Source organism: Danio rerio, chromosome 1 (genome assembly GCF_049306965.1).
Source record: "Danio rerio strain Tuebingen ecotype United States chromosome 1, GRCz12tu, whole genome shotgun sequence".
In the NCBI taxonomy this organism is placed as follows: Eukaryota; Metazoa; Chordata; class Actinopteri; order Cypriniformes; family Danionidae; genus Danio; species Danio rerio.
The window spans coordinates 41,283,663-41,300,116 of NC_133176.1; the positions used below are offsets into that span (position 1 = coordinate 41,283,663).

The 16,454-nt window shown below is 32.7% G+C and overlaps 2 protein-coding genes across 16 annotated transcripts in view; one reads left to right on the plus strand and one right to left on the minus strand.

Moving 5' to 3' along the window:
• Window positions 1-945: 945 nt before the first annotated feature.
• cep44 (centrosomal protein 44) overlaps window positions 946-16,454 on the plus strand; it is a 207,433-nt gene continuing 191,924 nt past the window's right edge. For 3 of the 15 annotated variants that reach the window (XM_073949134.1, XM_073949137.1, XM_073949150.1), the window contains exons 1-2: window positions 5,003-5,035; window positions 13,832-13,924. The gene's annotated coding sequence lies outside the window, so the exon portion shown is untranslated. Of the gene's footprint in view, window positions 1,290-2,108; window positions 2,166-5,002; window positions 5,036-5,900; window positions 6,006-13,831; window positions 13,925-16,454 lie in introns of those variants that run through there. The other 12 variants (XM_073949143.1, XM_073949130.1, XM_073949139.1 and 9 more) reach the window with 6 other exon arrangements.
• hmgb2a (high mobility group box 2a) lies at window positions 2,662-4,804 on the minus strand. The gene is made up of 5 exons (NM_001037424.2): window positions 4,748-4,804; window positions 3,899-4,047; window positions 3,563-3,711; window positions 3,304-3,478; window positions 2,662-3,235 (listed from the first exon to the last, which is right to left on the minus strand). Exons 2-5 carry the CDS (start codon window positions 4,043-4,045, stop codon window positions 3,065-3,067), a joined length of 642 nt encoding a protein of 213 aa, NP_001032501.2. The 5' UTR covers window positions 4,046-4,047; window positions 4,748-4,804; the 3' UTR covers window positions 2,662-3,064.

Here is a 16,454-nt window from a genome sequence, read left to right on the forward strand (position 1 = left end):
TCACCAAACTTGTTCCTGGAGGGCCGGTGTCCTGCAGATTTTAGCTCCAACCCTAATCAAACACAACTGAACAAGCTAATCAAGGTCTTACTAGGTATACTTGAAACATCCAGGCAGGTGTGTTGAGGAGGTTTTAGCTAAACCCTGCAGGGACACCGGCCCTTCAGGAGCGAGATTGGTGACCCCTGGTTTAGCAGGTCAAGAATCTTACTGCCATTTCACTCAATTAGATGATGAGGTGGATTGAAGAACCATTAACACAAACGACTATATTAACTAACTATATTAGTGCCCTCATCAACATTCTGTTTATTGCAAGCATGTTAATTTGGAGTTTTAATTTAGAGAACACTTTCTTTTTATTTATTTAATCATTGAATCTGTACTATACCATGTTCTTAGAATAGTATTTTACAAAATAACCAAGGTAATTCATTTGAACAATTACTCTATTTTTCTTTAAGAAAACAGTGATCAAAATAAGAGAAGAGTGATTGTAGTTTGGAGATCAAGCTTTCTGGTTACAGCAGTGAACAATGGGTATGAATTGCACAGGGTCTTGCTTTGAATAACTTCAGCACATCTAGTCACTTCTTGGCTATTATTTTGTCACTATGGAATTTATTTAGGTTTTCAACAAGGTTTAGTACAGGACTATGGGCAGGCCATTTAATTGTTTTCAGTTTGTCAGCTTCAGTAAACTACTGTATGAATATTGATGGCTGATTGGGTGATGAGTGCAGGGAAGGAACTACATATTCATGTATGTGTTTCTGATAAACATTTGCCATACAGCTAAATAAGAGACACATCCTTTGCTGCAGAGAACACCACCAAACCATGACACTTCTCAATGTTTTTTTTTTTTACACTTTAGGCTGTCTTTAAACAGTTTACTAATGTTCATCGAGCCCAATAACTCCAACTTGCTTTCTTTACTAAAGTGAATGTTTTTGCTGATGAGAGGTTGTCGCAGCAGACGTATTTTAGTCCAAATTCTCTAAAATATGGAGACAACGTATGATGAGATATGGATTCTTACCTTGTTTGGTGCTAAATTGGTGATCAATTCCAGGTGCTGAACTAATTGCTCATGGGGAATCTTCATATTATCACGCCTTTGCATTCATCTGTCTTTCATGGATGACTAGTTTTTTAGGGAACTTGAATGAGTTAGTGAAGATAAGAAGAAAAGAAAACAGACTTGGAACGACTAACATCTCTTCTTATGGCTGAAACGGTCTCCATCTGGACAACCTTCATTCTGAGAGTTCAAGTCACTTTAAAATGTAAGTGTATCTTGTGAAAGGAGTGAAAACTAGAAAGTCTGACTGTGAGGTATCTAAAAGTATTCCCCAATTTAAGTCTTTTTTTATTCTGCGGTTCATAATATATGTAATTTAACGGTTTTACTCTAGTTAGCTTTAGGACTAAGCAGTGACATTGAAATGTAGGAAGTTGTAAATGATGTATTTTTGATCTAGACTTTATATGCAAGTTACCAGGTTTTTGTATTAAGACTTGGTCAGATTTTTTGCCTGCCACTGAAGGTTTCTGGTAGTATTCTCAAATATAGGGTCCCATTGCTTATTCTATTAATTCTAAACATTTAAACTGGTAATTCACCCCAATATAACAATTCTGCCATCATTTTGAACACAGAGCTATAGCGAAGAATGTTGGAAAAAAGCTGACGTTAAGATAGAAATTTTTTTTTTTTTTTACTATGGATGTGCATGGCAGCTTATGTTCCTGATATTCTGATTTTTTTTTTTTTAAAGATATTTAGAATTTTAAAAACTGAATGTGAATGTTTATTTTTGGGACAACCATCCCTTTAAAGGCTTAAATCTTTTTTAGACCAAGTACAATCATACATTAAACCACTTATTACAATTTTAAAATGGATAATTATTTAAATAGTCGTTTGTTATTAGTTGTAAACAAATTTGATCAAATTGTTGGTTTTCTGAATTCTGAAAACTGAGCACTTGCCTTCACTGACCAATTTAAGATTGTTTTGCATCCTGTTCTTGGAAAGTCTTTATAAAGTGGAAGTGATCCCAAACATTTGAATGATTATAATAGGTTGTTTGTTTACCGATTAGGTTGAAGGCACCAGACTGACCTTGAACAGTATAACCAGCAGCTATCTTGTCATGCAGGTGAGCAGATGTCATCCTATAAAAATGTACATCTATTATGATTGTAAAATAGTAGTCCAGCTATCTTTACATACAATAAAGCATAGATTGTCTCAAACCAAAGATAACTCATTAATACACCCAAGTATAACTTTTTACATGTGCATTTGCACCTTTTCCCTCCAGATAAATCTACTACAAAGTTTAGCAAAAAAGTATATATATTATATAATATATAAAATCAATTACAAAAGATTATCCATGGGGTAATAAGGTGCACTTTAGCTTGTGACTCTTTTTTTTGCCCACTCTACAGATTTTTTAAGTCACAAGAAAGCCTAATAATATCCACATTTTAATATGAATGGCTAATATCTGCCATTTAAAAATTAGTGCCACACTTAAAGTAGTTTTAGCAGAACTTGAATTGGAAAATAATCAGCTTGCAAACAATTATAATACCTCAAGAATGGTCTTCCAGCACCTGTAGCAAAAAACTTAAACGTAGACCGACAAATTCTGCAAAATCCTTTAATAAGTCAAATGAATTCAAAATTGCACACAGTGAAAAGGGGAAACAGTCATAATATACAAAATTAAAAAAAGAAAAAAAAAATTCAGTCTAGACAACTTTAAAGCTTGCTTTAAAAATTGAGACACTACAGTCAAATTGTTCCTCATTAGTCTTAAAATGGCAGTAGAAATAATGAAACAGGGAAAGAAACCAAAGCATCCACAGCTATCAGACAAAAAAAAGCAGTGCTTTAAAAAAAAAATAAAGCTGTTACATTTACAAAACAGCACATGACCTCCATATGTATTCAATTATACACATTTCTGTACATGTCTTAAATTTTTAAATGCTAAAAAATGCATTCACATTGTTTTGCAAACAACTCAGCTCAAGTTTTCCTGATAGTTTATTCGTCATCATCATCCTCGTCCTCCTCATCCTCTTCTTCCTCATCCTCCTCATCTTCATCCTCATCATCGTCATCATCAGCTTCTGCCTTCTTTCCTGCTGGCCGGCCAGGTCCACCCTTCTTGGCACCATCTGGTTTTCCACCTTTGGCGCGATATGCAGCAACATCCTGGTACACAAATACTAGTTAGCACAAGTAGTTGTCATCAGAAATACTTGCACCGGGCCAACTTTTACCTTTTCATATTTCTCCTTCAGCTTCATGGCCTTCTGCTCATATGGAGACTTCTCTTTTGGTGAAAGCTTGGACCACATTTCCCCAAGCTTCTTTGCAATGTCACCAATAGAGATGCCCGGGTTGTCGCCCTTCACCTTTGGACGATGATCAGAGCAGAAGACAAAGAAAGCAGATCTAGAAGAGAGAGAGAAAATTAAAATAAAAAACTAAGAAAAATAGTCACACAAGACTTCAGAAGCACATTTGCACGCTACTCACGGTGGCCTCTTTGGTGCATTTGGATCCTTCTTCTTTTTCCCTCCCTTTGCACCTTTCGGAGGCACATAGTTTTTCATCTCTCGGTCATAGCGAACCTTATCAGTCTTAGCCATTTCCTCAAACTTGCCCTTCTCCTTGGAGGACATGGTCTGAAAAAAAAAAAAAACATGAGACCATGATTAGTTTCTGCCAGGCGCAGTGTGTGGCTCTTTATCCTCCCGCCCTACATTCGCCTCAGTCACTTGAGTAACAGATGCATCGTGTAATTCCGCCCCACCCCCTCCCTAACAACCACCACCCCCCGGAAAAACATTGCAGTCCTTCTGTTCAACTCACCCTCCATCTTTCAGAGCACTTCTTGGAGAACTCTGAAAAGTTCACCGAGGTCCCTGGGTTTTTCTTCTTGTGTTCCTCCCGGCAGGTTTGCACGAAGAAGGCGTAAGAGGACGTTTTCCCTCTGGGCTTATTTGGATCTTTACCCATGACTGTAAACGGTAAAAGTGACAAAACGGACAAAAATGTTTAAAAGAACATAAATAAAAAGCAAAGTCACAAGGCCTTGCTGTGGTAAAGCTTTGTGCATTCGTAGAGAAGCCGTGAAATAATCGCTCAGTAAACGCCAACGTTAATCCGATCAAGTTCCTGCTTCGTTTCCACCAGATCACTCAACTAGAACAATAAGCATCCCTCCATTTTGTTTTCCCGCCTAAACTACGACAAACACACTTCATAAGGTCTGTCAAGAAACAGACACGTCTAATTTTAGTCGTTATAAAGGAAGTGAATAAACCGCGTTAGTAAAAAGCATTACTTCAGCTAACTTTTGGACGCTTCGGTTTCAGTGAAGTGAGCGCAGCGCTCCATTACGACCTCAAACTCGCAGCCAGTCATGGCTGCTTACGCGCTTAACTTTACAAGATCACTAAGCTGGCAAAATCCTTTAAAAGCTACGCATTCACAGAACCCACAAAAGAGACGACAAAAATGTTAAGCAAATACGTTTTCTAGATTTTGAATGAAATGTTGGTTAAAGTGAGTAATTTTAGTATAAAACTCAATTTGCACTAAAAACACAGCAAAACACAACACATTTAAAGTTATTTTACTGAAGCATAACACCTAAAAGATCACACAAGAACAATTTGACAAATAAAAAACACATCGCATACAGAGAGAGACACTTACCTATATTCAGCTTCAACTGCTCGACAAAACGTACGTAGTCTTGTTGTAAACTGTTTTGTCGCTGCGCGCACAAACTTGATTAAATGCCCATAGACTCCACCTTCACAGCTCTCATCTGATTGGTTGGGACAGGTTCAAATTTGAATCAGCAAAGCTGTAGGCGCCGCTTCAAACTCCCATTGGCCGCCTCTTACCGCAGTCAAGTTTCTTCGTGAAAATTAGGTCCAGATGACGACGGCAGTGATCTCGTCACCTATTGGTTGAGCTGGGGATTTAAAATAATGAGCGGTAAGTCTTTGAAAGCAGCATCAGTTTCACTGTCGTATTGATATAATGTAGAAAAACACACGAATTCGTTGCAAACTCACAACGAAATAGTTTGTCGGATGAACACCGTGTCTAACATAATCACGTTCGAAGGTTTCGTGTTTAAAATTTAAACGGCGTACAAAACCTCGCGCCATATGGACAAAAAGGCTGTTGAGGGTGCAGAGAAGGCGCGCTTTTGCTCTGTTCATCTCACTCCCCTTCATACGGTATGGGTGTATGTACGAACCAAGCCATAGCCACATTATATTTTACGATTTTGGTTTTTGTATGGTTTGAGCTACATTTAAAAGTTTATATCTCCCCTGTAAATTACAGATTAAAAACTGATTTTATAAACATCCCGCCCCATTTTACTACCAGTGTCTCTCCCCCCCACCCCTTCTTCTTTTTACTCTGTGTTTACAACATTGCAAGTTCTGCAACCGTGTCAAACATACGCTTGGTGAAGTTTCATTCAAAAACATATGATCACGTGATCACGTTGACCTCTTGTGAGGGGATAGGGCATTTTTGTTTTCGGTCATAATATGCCTTAAACATAATATTACATTATTATTGCACAAAGGTTCTTTATAGAGTTTACTCTATTAAATAGTTATTCACACTATAAAAATGCTGTTTAAATGTTGTTTACTTATGGCATCACTGCACAAAAAAATATCTGCCTCTATTACTTTTAAGAGTGCACTGTTTTAGTACAATAAACAGCATTCTTTAAAGTATTGTTCTCTTCAGCTTTCATCATTGTAATTTACAAAAATATAATACTAAAAATTGGCGATTAATTGATGCTTTCTCTAATCTGCAATCTTACTCTTGGCAGTTCAAGCCAGTTCTGTGAAATGTGTGGCCACTAAAAGACTCATGCTGGAAAACACTCGCAGCTTCTGACTGAAAGGCCAGTGGGGGGATGGACAGCTGCTGACATGTATGTGAATAACTAGGGCAGTAGGTGGAAATCCTTTGAAGAAAGGAAACTTTTAATTTAAAATTAATGTAAATACATACATACATACATACATGCAATTGAATTATTAAGCCCAATGAATTATCAGCCCCCCTGTTTATTTTTTTCTCTAATTTCTGTTTAATGAAGAGATTTTTTTCCAACACATTTCTAAACATAATAGTTTTCATAACTCATTTCTAATAACTGATTTATTTTATCTTTGCCATGATGACAGTAAATGATATTTTACTAGATATTTTTCAACACACTTCCATACAGCTTAAAGGGACATTTAAAAGCTTACCTAGGTTAGCTAGACAGGCTAGGGTAATTAGGCAAGTTATTGTATAACCATGATTTGTTCTGTAGACTATCTAAAAGAAATATAGCTTAAAGGGGCTAATAATGTTGACTTTTAAAATGGTGTTTAAAAAATTGAAAACTGCTTTAATTCAAGCTGAAAAAAAAGACTTTTCCAGGAGAAAAAAAATTACAAAAATAAATATACATTTAGAAGGGGGATTAATAATTATGATTTCAACTTTATGTATGCATGTATATAAATAATCATATATATATATATATATATATATATATATATATATATATATATATATATATATATATATATATATATATATATATATATAAATTTAATATATAATAATATATATATATATATATATATATATAATATTAAAACTATTATGTTTAGAAATGTGTTAGAAAAAAAAAGTTTGTGTCATTTACAGTTTAGTGTCTTTCTACAAAGTTACTTATTTTAGACCGAATTGTGATGGATAACAAATTTAGGCATTAGCATAACGCTGTTACATTCAAGCCATTAAACAACTCCTCACATTTTCTTGAATTACACCTCCTTACATTTTGCTACTGGGTGTGAATAGACGTGAATAGGTATAGCACAATAGAAGTGTAAAAAGCCATTCTGGAGAATTAGCCTAATGGCCCTCAAAGTACACAAAAGGTAGGACCATGAAAGTAGAAGTGGACAGTATACACTGACGTGGGGGAAAGTACATTATTTACTTAGAAAATTTCATACATAACTACAGAAACAGCAACAAGCCACACAGAGTTAACTGACAAAATAAGAAGTCAAACATATTTTCAAATAATCTTTATTTACACTAAAAAAAACTGTAGAGAAGAATTAGTTGCAATCAATCTGACTATTGACAGTTGAACAAACAAGAAAAAAAGGAGCATATGTAAATATGTAGATGATTTTACCTTTGTATCAAATATAGATTGCACAACATCTAATGCTAAAGGATGGATGTCAGATTTACCTTTACTATGTGCTAATTTTACTTTGAATATGGGTCTTCCTTTCTACATAAATGTTTTTTAGATTTTGTTTTTTTCTTTTTTGAAGTGGCCTTACATTCATATTTCTAGATGAAGCACATCCTGTTCAGCTGTACTGCTCCTGTAATGTAATGCTATGAGCTCCGAGATCTGGCAAGAGCAGACATGTTGAAACAAACCAAAATGATACTCTTTTTGAAAATGTGAACTGTGCTGTAATTAATTTTGAATGAATGTATAGCAAGCTATTTAGCAAGCAATTTAATTAGGTTAACTAGGCAGATTAGGGTAATTAGGCAAGTTCATTTATAACGATGGTTTGTTCTGTAGACAAACAAGAAGAAATATATCTTAAAGGGGCTAATAATTGTCCTTAAAATGATGTTTAAATTATGTTATCAGACATACTGTGAAAATGTCCTTGCTCTGGTAATCATCATTTGGGAAATATAAAAAAATTAAAGAATAAAAAAAAATAAAGGGGGCTAATACTTCTGACTTCAGTTGTATATGTTAATAGTTTAGATGGAAAAATCTCTAAATTCTGTTTGATGTTTTCTTCTAAAATTAGCATTTTTCTCCAATTATTTTGTGTAGGCTCGGTAATTTTACCTTTATAGTGAGAAACAAGTTATTTTCACAGCCTTTAAATTTAGATAACTGAACATAAACAACTGAGGCTGAGAAAAATGCTCAAAATGAAAAATAAGAGAGTTACACATGGCATTACATAATTATCACAAATTATTTTAATCAAACAGTTTAAGGTGAATAAAAAAATTGTAACAACAATAATTGTGAAACCTGATACTATGATTTGCTGGTTGAGTGTGTATCTCTGTAATGGATGTAATAACTTCTAAACCTTTGTTGAAAGCTGTAAAAACAGTGTCATGTTTAATTATCCCCATCATTCCTCATTTTAAACCTAAATGTAAAATGTACTATTCCAGCTTACATGTTTGCAATTCTTAAATGGGTTAAAAAATACAGAGATTGTTCTTTAGACGACATTTAACCTTAAATAAAATAAAAATAAAAACAAAAACATCCTATTGATATACAGTATGAACATAATGTGATTTTCAATCACATTTAACATCTTCGAAGCTATAGCCTTACTCCTTTTGGGGTGTAACTTCAAGAGATGTAGACTAACATGAATACAGAAAATCGTAGAATAGTAAAAAGTACACAAAACCTTGACTTTATTCATTTTATTTAGTTCAGGTTAGATTCTTTTTGCATTTGATAAATGCAATTTAACAATGCTGCCCTTGGATTTTACATTTCAAATACCGCCCCCTACCGGAGCCTTTGTTGTTAAAAGAGCACGTTGTGCCATTGTCTAAAAGAGATCTTCCGCTCAAAGATTTCTGCAAGACACTTAAATCACAATTACCTTTTGTCTTAGTTTCCTAAGATTAATCTTCACAACGATACGCTCAATAAAAAAAAAAAAAAAAAAAAAAAAAATATATATATATATATATATATATATATATATATATATATATATATATATATATATATATATATATATATATATATATCATATCATATCAAAATAGGCCTAACAATATTTATTTACAGTTAGGTTAATGTTATGTTGAGCAAAATCACTACAGACTCTTTAGTTAAGAATAAGAAAGAAGAGGGAAATTCAACGAGAAAAAAACAAGCTTTGCTGGTCATGTGCATACATTTACAGATCGTTCAAAATAGCCACAAAGACGCCTCTGTTCAGTGACCGCCGCTGACCGGTTTCGGGGTGCCTATAACTTGATTTGGCGCCCTCTTGTGAAATTACCAAAGCCTACAATGATCTGCGCTCCTGAACATGAATTACTCAAGGCTTACCTTGCTTTGTAATCTACGGATAATGCGTGCTGGATGCTGATTGTTAATCTGATAGTTGCATTTTTTAAGCAAAACTCATGATTAGGTCTTTTCAACAATAGTACCTTCTGTACATCACCACCAGTTATTACAACGAATGAGGCTGCACTCTAGCGGGCATGTCATGTAATTTCCAAGCCAGTAAAAAATAATAATTTCGCACTTGTTGGACCTCCAAAAACTGTTCTTTAAATCAGCATATCGTTGCATCTCCTCAGCTCCATGGGTAATGTATGGTACTTAATTATTTGGTAGAATGACAATATATTAGGGTTGCAGTCCATTGTATTAATTTGCAATGCCAGTATTTATTTTCCTGTAAAATAAGAAAAAAAAATCAATTAAATAATTTAAAATCCGTAATGGTTGCCGCATACTAAACAAGTTTGACATTTCTTGACTTATTCTGTTGTTTATCTCTCTTGGTGTTTCCATAGTTTCACAGAGATCTTTCATTTGTTTAGTAATCAATCAATCAATCAATCAATCAATCAATCAATCAATCAATCAATCAATCAATCAATCAATCAATCAATCAATCAATCAATCAATCATGAATTAACCGAATACAACGAGTGGGTGAGAAAAAGAAGAAGAGTTTTTTTAATGTTTGTACTCCACATGCTAGGGCAATACTATTTAACTAAACAATAATAAAACAATAATAAACAAAATCGAACAAAAAGTACTCAGGGGTGGGTTGCAGCTGGGAGTGCATCTGCTCTGTATAAGTTAGAAGTTCATTTCGCTGTGGAGACCCCTGACGAGACTAAGCCAAAAGAAAATAAATAAAAGTTTGCAAAATAAGGGTATACTAGATGTTGTAATTTAACTGTGCATTTAAAAAGTGTAGATTTTAAAGACTGCATCTTTATTGTCCAACTCAAAGTCTCTCTGTCTATCCTCCTATTTCGTCTGAAATACTTTGGAGGTTTAATGGCTTGTCAGTCCCGTAAAGGCCGATTTATATTCCAAATAAGTCGTGAATAGCCTACAGCTTTTGACCTGAAAAGTAAGTTACGATTTCTTAAAATTGTATATAGCTTATTTTGTTCAGTAGTGTAAATTGGTGCTGCAGGCGCACGATCGAATACTGTCTGTCTGTCTGTCTGTCTGTCTGTCTGTCTGTCTGTCTGTCTCAGTGATGTGCCATGGAGTGGGCGGCCCACACGGAATCTGCGCGCGCAGATTTATGCAGATTTTTAGCCCTAGTTGATTCTGTTTATTCACTTGTGTAAATTTATATTTATTTTTTATTAATTTCAGTAATATTATTGACTAATTTGAAAATATTTAAATAATTTATTTACAATACAGTTTGAAAAGTAATGTTTTCTGTCTTCAAGTAGATATATTATATTGAAGACTTGATTTGTTTACCAAATTAAGTGGATCTAATTGGATTTGCATAGTAAACACTAAATTCATTTTCAAGTTAAAAAGATAGCTACTTTTAGCCCATATGTTATTGTTTTAGTTATGATACTCTCAAAATCATTCCGCATAAATCTGCAGAATTTTAACAAAATTCTGCGCCGAAATAGCAAAAATAAATAAATAAATAAATAAATAAATAAATAAATAAAAATATGACCGCAGATTCTGTCTTGAGGTCACATAATCAAATTTGAATATAAATGTGACTCTTGTTTGTGTGTGTGCTTTTGCCATGCAGTCTTCATAATTTCATAATTTGCATGCTTTTTATATGTGGTAAATCTGTTATATAGTTTTTGTCATGTATAACTTTTGAGAAAATGAACAAACAAAATGAGTTTGCTTAGAACGGACATGTGGTTTGCAAACTGAGTGGATGAAACAGCATGGCTTTAAGTGCGACTTTTGCTAAGAAAATCAATTAAATATAAACCTTACAAGAGAGAATCTGTTCTACAAGTTATATAGAATACATATTATATTTTGTTTAAATATATTATAGCTTAAATACATAAATTTTATTAATTCATTATTATTTTTAAACAAATTTGTACTTTAAATATTCAAGGTTAATCAATGTTTCTGCACGAATTTAAGACCAAGTAAAAAAAAGAATTACATCACTATGTTCTTTAAAATGTATTTTATAGCCATTATTTGTCATTATTTGTTGATTAAATGTACAACAACATATCCTAGAACATGTAAATAGCATCTACTTAAATCTTGAATCAAAGATATATGTTTGAGTTATTAAATAAAATAATTACACCAACAACAGACTTAAATGCCTGTTGTCCGAGTAACTGGTCAAAATGAAGTGATTTTCTCAAAAAGTTCTGCCAATGGCACTATGAAAATCAACATTTCAAAAGGACAACTATTTCATTATTAGCCCCATGTCCGTCCTTGGTTAAGAATAAACTAATAATAATAATATATTATCTAAAATAATAGATAAAATAAATATTCATTAAGCCTATATAGAAAATTATAGACATACACTATAAAACACTTTAATAATCAGTATTCAAAATATAATAGATTTTTTACAAAGTTTTTTTTATCTATAACACACAGAGACCACAAGATGGCGCAATCACCGTAGTCATCACTGTTTCTGAACGATCTGACTCTTCAACTGTAGATAATATACTTTACAATATTTAATATTAATTTCGCTTATTATTGAATCCAACATGATCTGTACTTATACTAAATCTTTAGGTTCTGTAGATATAAACATATGTATTGGTTTTACTACATTTTTAAGGAAAGTGGTTACCAACAACTTGAAATAGTTGAATTGAAACAAACAAATTAAGTTGAACATTACTAAATTTATTTGTTTGTTTAAATTCAGCCCATATAAACTTATTTGCAACCACTTACCAACATTTTGTAAATCCTTTTTTTTTTTTTTTATGGTAAAACATTGTAGCGAATAAAAGCAACGTGTGTGCATGTGTAAATAAAACTATTTATTTATTTATTTATTTATTTATTTATTTATTTATTTATTTATTTATTTAATCATTCATTCATTTTTCTGTAAATGCTGACATGTTTACTTTACACTATTTCCACTCTTTTCACAAAACGTTCAATATGATAGGCTATAGTTGTAATTTGTTTTGCAAACAGTTCAAAAAACAAAATGTGAAGCAGCAAAAAAATCTCTTTTTTTTTTTTCTGTGGTGTCACTTGAAAATATACTCTATATGTAAATAGAAACAAAATATTTTGAAACTTTTATAAGAACGATATATATATATATATATATATATATATATATATATATATATATATATATATATATATATATATATATATATCAACAGCAAAATCTTGATACTCAGCAACGAGCATAGTTTTCAGTGCAGCCTTCATTGATCGATGTTGTGAAAAGATTGACGATGCTGTTCACCGCAATAGTGATTGTGAACAGTGACAGTCTTAATAGTTCTTTGACAACTCTAATCAAACAAACTTGGAGTTTTAATCTCGCAGAGATCAGTGTCATAACAGCAGTCATTTAAAGCTTCCATTGAATCACTGAAACAGGCTTCTGGTCATGTTTGTGCAATAATTTATGTTTATTTCGTCATAAATTAAATAATGAAATAAATCATAATAACAATATTTCGGTTTATTAAGGATAATAAGTCGTTTTATCGAATGGATGGCAGTATTTTTCTTACTTACAAAAATCGAAACCCAAAGCAGATCGTAAAATCGATTGCAATATTTGAAGTGCATTATTAGCAGACCCATGGTTCAGCCGCAAAATACACCAAAATTCTAGCATGGTGACTTATGGATACTTTGTCTTGCTTATTTTGGTTGTATTTTTAATTGTATTGATTATGTCACTGAATTTTATAATATATAATATTCATTCATTCATTCATTCATTCATTCATTCATTCATTCATTCATTCATTTATTTTTTTCGGCTTAGTCCCTTTATTAATCCAGGGTCGCCACAGCGGAATTACATTTACATTTACATTTAGTCATTTAGCAGACGCTTTTATCCAAAGCGACTTACAAACGAGGAAAAGGAAGCAATTAACACAACTAAGAGCAACAATGAATAAGTGCTAGAGGCAAGTTTCAGGTCTGTAAAGTCTAAGAAGGGAAGTATTAGTAGTATTAGTATTTTTATTTATTTATTTATTTATTTTTGTTGTACAGTTAGTGTGATATTCAAAGAGGCAATTGCAGATTAGGAAGTGAAGTGGAGACTAAATAGTTGAGTTTTTAGTTTTTAGGAATGAACCGCCAACTTATCCAACACGTTTTAACGCAGCGGATGCACTTCCAGCCGCAACCCATCTCTGGGAAACATCTACAGGACAATTTAGCCGACCCAATTCACATGTACCGCATGTGAATTGTGGGATAAACCGGAGCACTCGGAAGAAACCCATGCGAACGCAGAGAGAACAGGCAAACTCCACACAGAAACGCCAACTGACACAGACAAAATAAAATGTATAATAATAATAATAATAGTGATAATGATAATAATAGTGGTAATAAAAGCACACCTCATTGAACCAAAAAATTAAAAATAAAAATAATACTAAAAAAAATAAATAAATAAAACGCTTTTTTTCTTCTATCAATTACAGATTTCCATGGCTCCAGTAAACTTGAAGGCTTGCACCTCGACCAAAACAGAAAAAATAAACATCGCAGATGCAATAGAACAGAATAAGCGGTGGGTAAGTGTATCACACATACACACACACACACACACACACACACACACACACACACACACACACACACACACACACACACACACACACACACACACACACAAATTATAAAGAATACATTGATTATAAGAAAACTAATAGGCCTACGTAAAAGGTGCAAAAACGCTAAAATCGACACTGCATGCGTCACGAAATATTTGAATAGTTATTGCAGTGTCCTAAAATTGTGTCAGCTACCTTGACCACCCTGACCAGAATTAGGGTATCAAGGTGTTGCATTTTCCTTTGGCCATGATCAAAACCATTCTGCGGCAAGCAATGAAAGCAGTGGGGTGTGGTGTATCACAGTGGCCTGGCCACCCGTGAGAAGTCCTATACTTTCAGTCCTGTGGACTTGTGTGCCCAATAAACATGGGGCCACCTTGTTCCAAATCAATCTGCCACCCACTTGCTAAATCAATAAGTGTTTGCGAATGGGATATGCAACGATGGGCGGCAAACAATTTAGTTGCACTTTAGTGGGTGTATGGTGTTTTTGTCATGAGTGTTCCACCTCATTAAAAGCAAAATAAAACTAAAAGTTATTGAGAAAAAACAAACAAACATTCAAATGCTTTTAATATAACAGTTTTATTTCTCGTTGGTTCGAAAATGTACCTGTATATTCTGTTAAATCCCTAATAGCAATAAAATAATATTTACAGGATTTGGTTATTTTCAACACAATCTTACGGCAAGTCGTAGCTTTTTCATTTAGTGGCTAATTCGTATGAATTCGTACGATCTAATTCGTACAATTTAGTACGATTTGCTCATCCCCCAATGACGGTTGGGGTTAGGGGTGGAGTTTGGTGCCACGCTTCCTTTTTAAAATCGTACCATTTCGTACGACAAACTGGCAAAATGTAAAATACTTACGTTTTCTCATGAGATCAGACTGTTATTTTCCACTCAGGTTCAGACCATTTAAACGCAGTTTATACTGCATATGCATCGGTGCTGAAGAGTTTGATTTAGTGTTTCTTATAACTTTTATTTAGTGTAAGGGATACTAATCATTGTATTATTATTATTATTATTATTATTATTATTATTATTATTATTATTATTATTATTATTATCAGAGGTGAGTAGAGTATCCAAAATCTGTACTCAAGTAAGAATACAAGTAATTGCCGAAAATTTTACTCAAGTAAAAGTAACAATCTTAAAAATTACTATAGTAAGAATAAAAAAGTACTTGAGTACTAGCCCCTACAGCAATATTTTTTGATTGTCTACAGAACAAACCATTCCTAATGACTTGCCTAATTACTTCACCTTTAATAAACCTAGTTTAGCCTTTAAATGTAACTTTAAGCTGAATGCTAGTATCTTGAAAAATAACTAGTCAAATATTATTTACTGTCATCATGACAAAGATAAATTAAATCAGTTATTAGAAAAGAGTTATTAAAACATATGTTTAGAAATGTGCTGAAAAATCGTTCTGTTATACAGATATTGGGAAAAAATATACAGGGGGCTAATTTATATATATATATATATATATATATATATATATATATATATATATATATATATATATATATAYACACACACACACACACACACACACACACACACACACACACACACACACACACACATATATATATATATATATAAACAACCTACAACCTTTAACCCTACACAAAACAAGACAGTCAAGTAAAAGCCAAATTTGTGTAAAAACAGATAAGTCCGATGAGTTGTTATAACATGATTTTATTGTCAGTTTAATTTTATCAGTCATTGCAATGTTAAATTGGACAATAAATCAAAAGAAAATAATATAATAAATAGACAAATTAGTAAAACGAACAATTGTACAATTGGTTTGTAGCCAGTTGGATAAATTACTTTAGCGGGACCGAAGCTGTTTAACGGAAAAAGGTCTGTGTTTTGCATTCTCATGAAACGCAATTTGCGTTTGAAACGATTGAAATGAAACGATTTGCACGACGATTGTCATAATATCCTCATCAATGTCAAATTGAGTCAGGGGGCCCCTGCCCATGTCTCCACTGACCCTGAAGCCTGCGCCTCGACACGCAATTCTAGGCCTTTGATTGTGAAATTAAACATCGCAAATTAAGCAACAATTGTAACAAATATCGTTCGGCAAAAAAAAAAAAAAAAAATAAAAATAAAAAATAAATATATATATATATATATATATATATATATATATATATATATATATATATATATATATATATATATATATATATATTAGTTATCACTTTTTTATCGATTTTTTATTGATTTATTAGCATTTGTTTTCGTGTCATTTCTGAAAAATAAGTTTTGTTACTCGTTGCTTGTAAAAGCATTTTAATGTAAACAACGTGTAGCAGTTTAATGGATATTTACTTCTGAAGTTATCTGATAAAGTAAATGTAAAATTTAAAAAACGAAATTCATCGCACTTTATAATAGAAAACCTTACGATTTTGTCGCTTCAACCATTCAACGGTCTTCAAGCATCTTA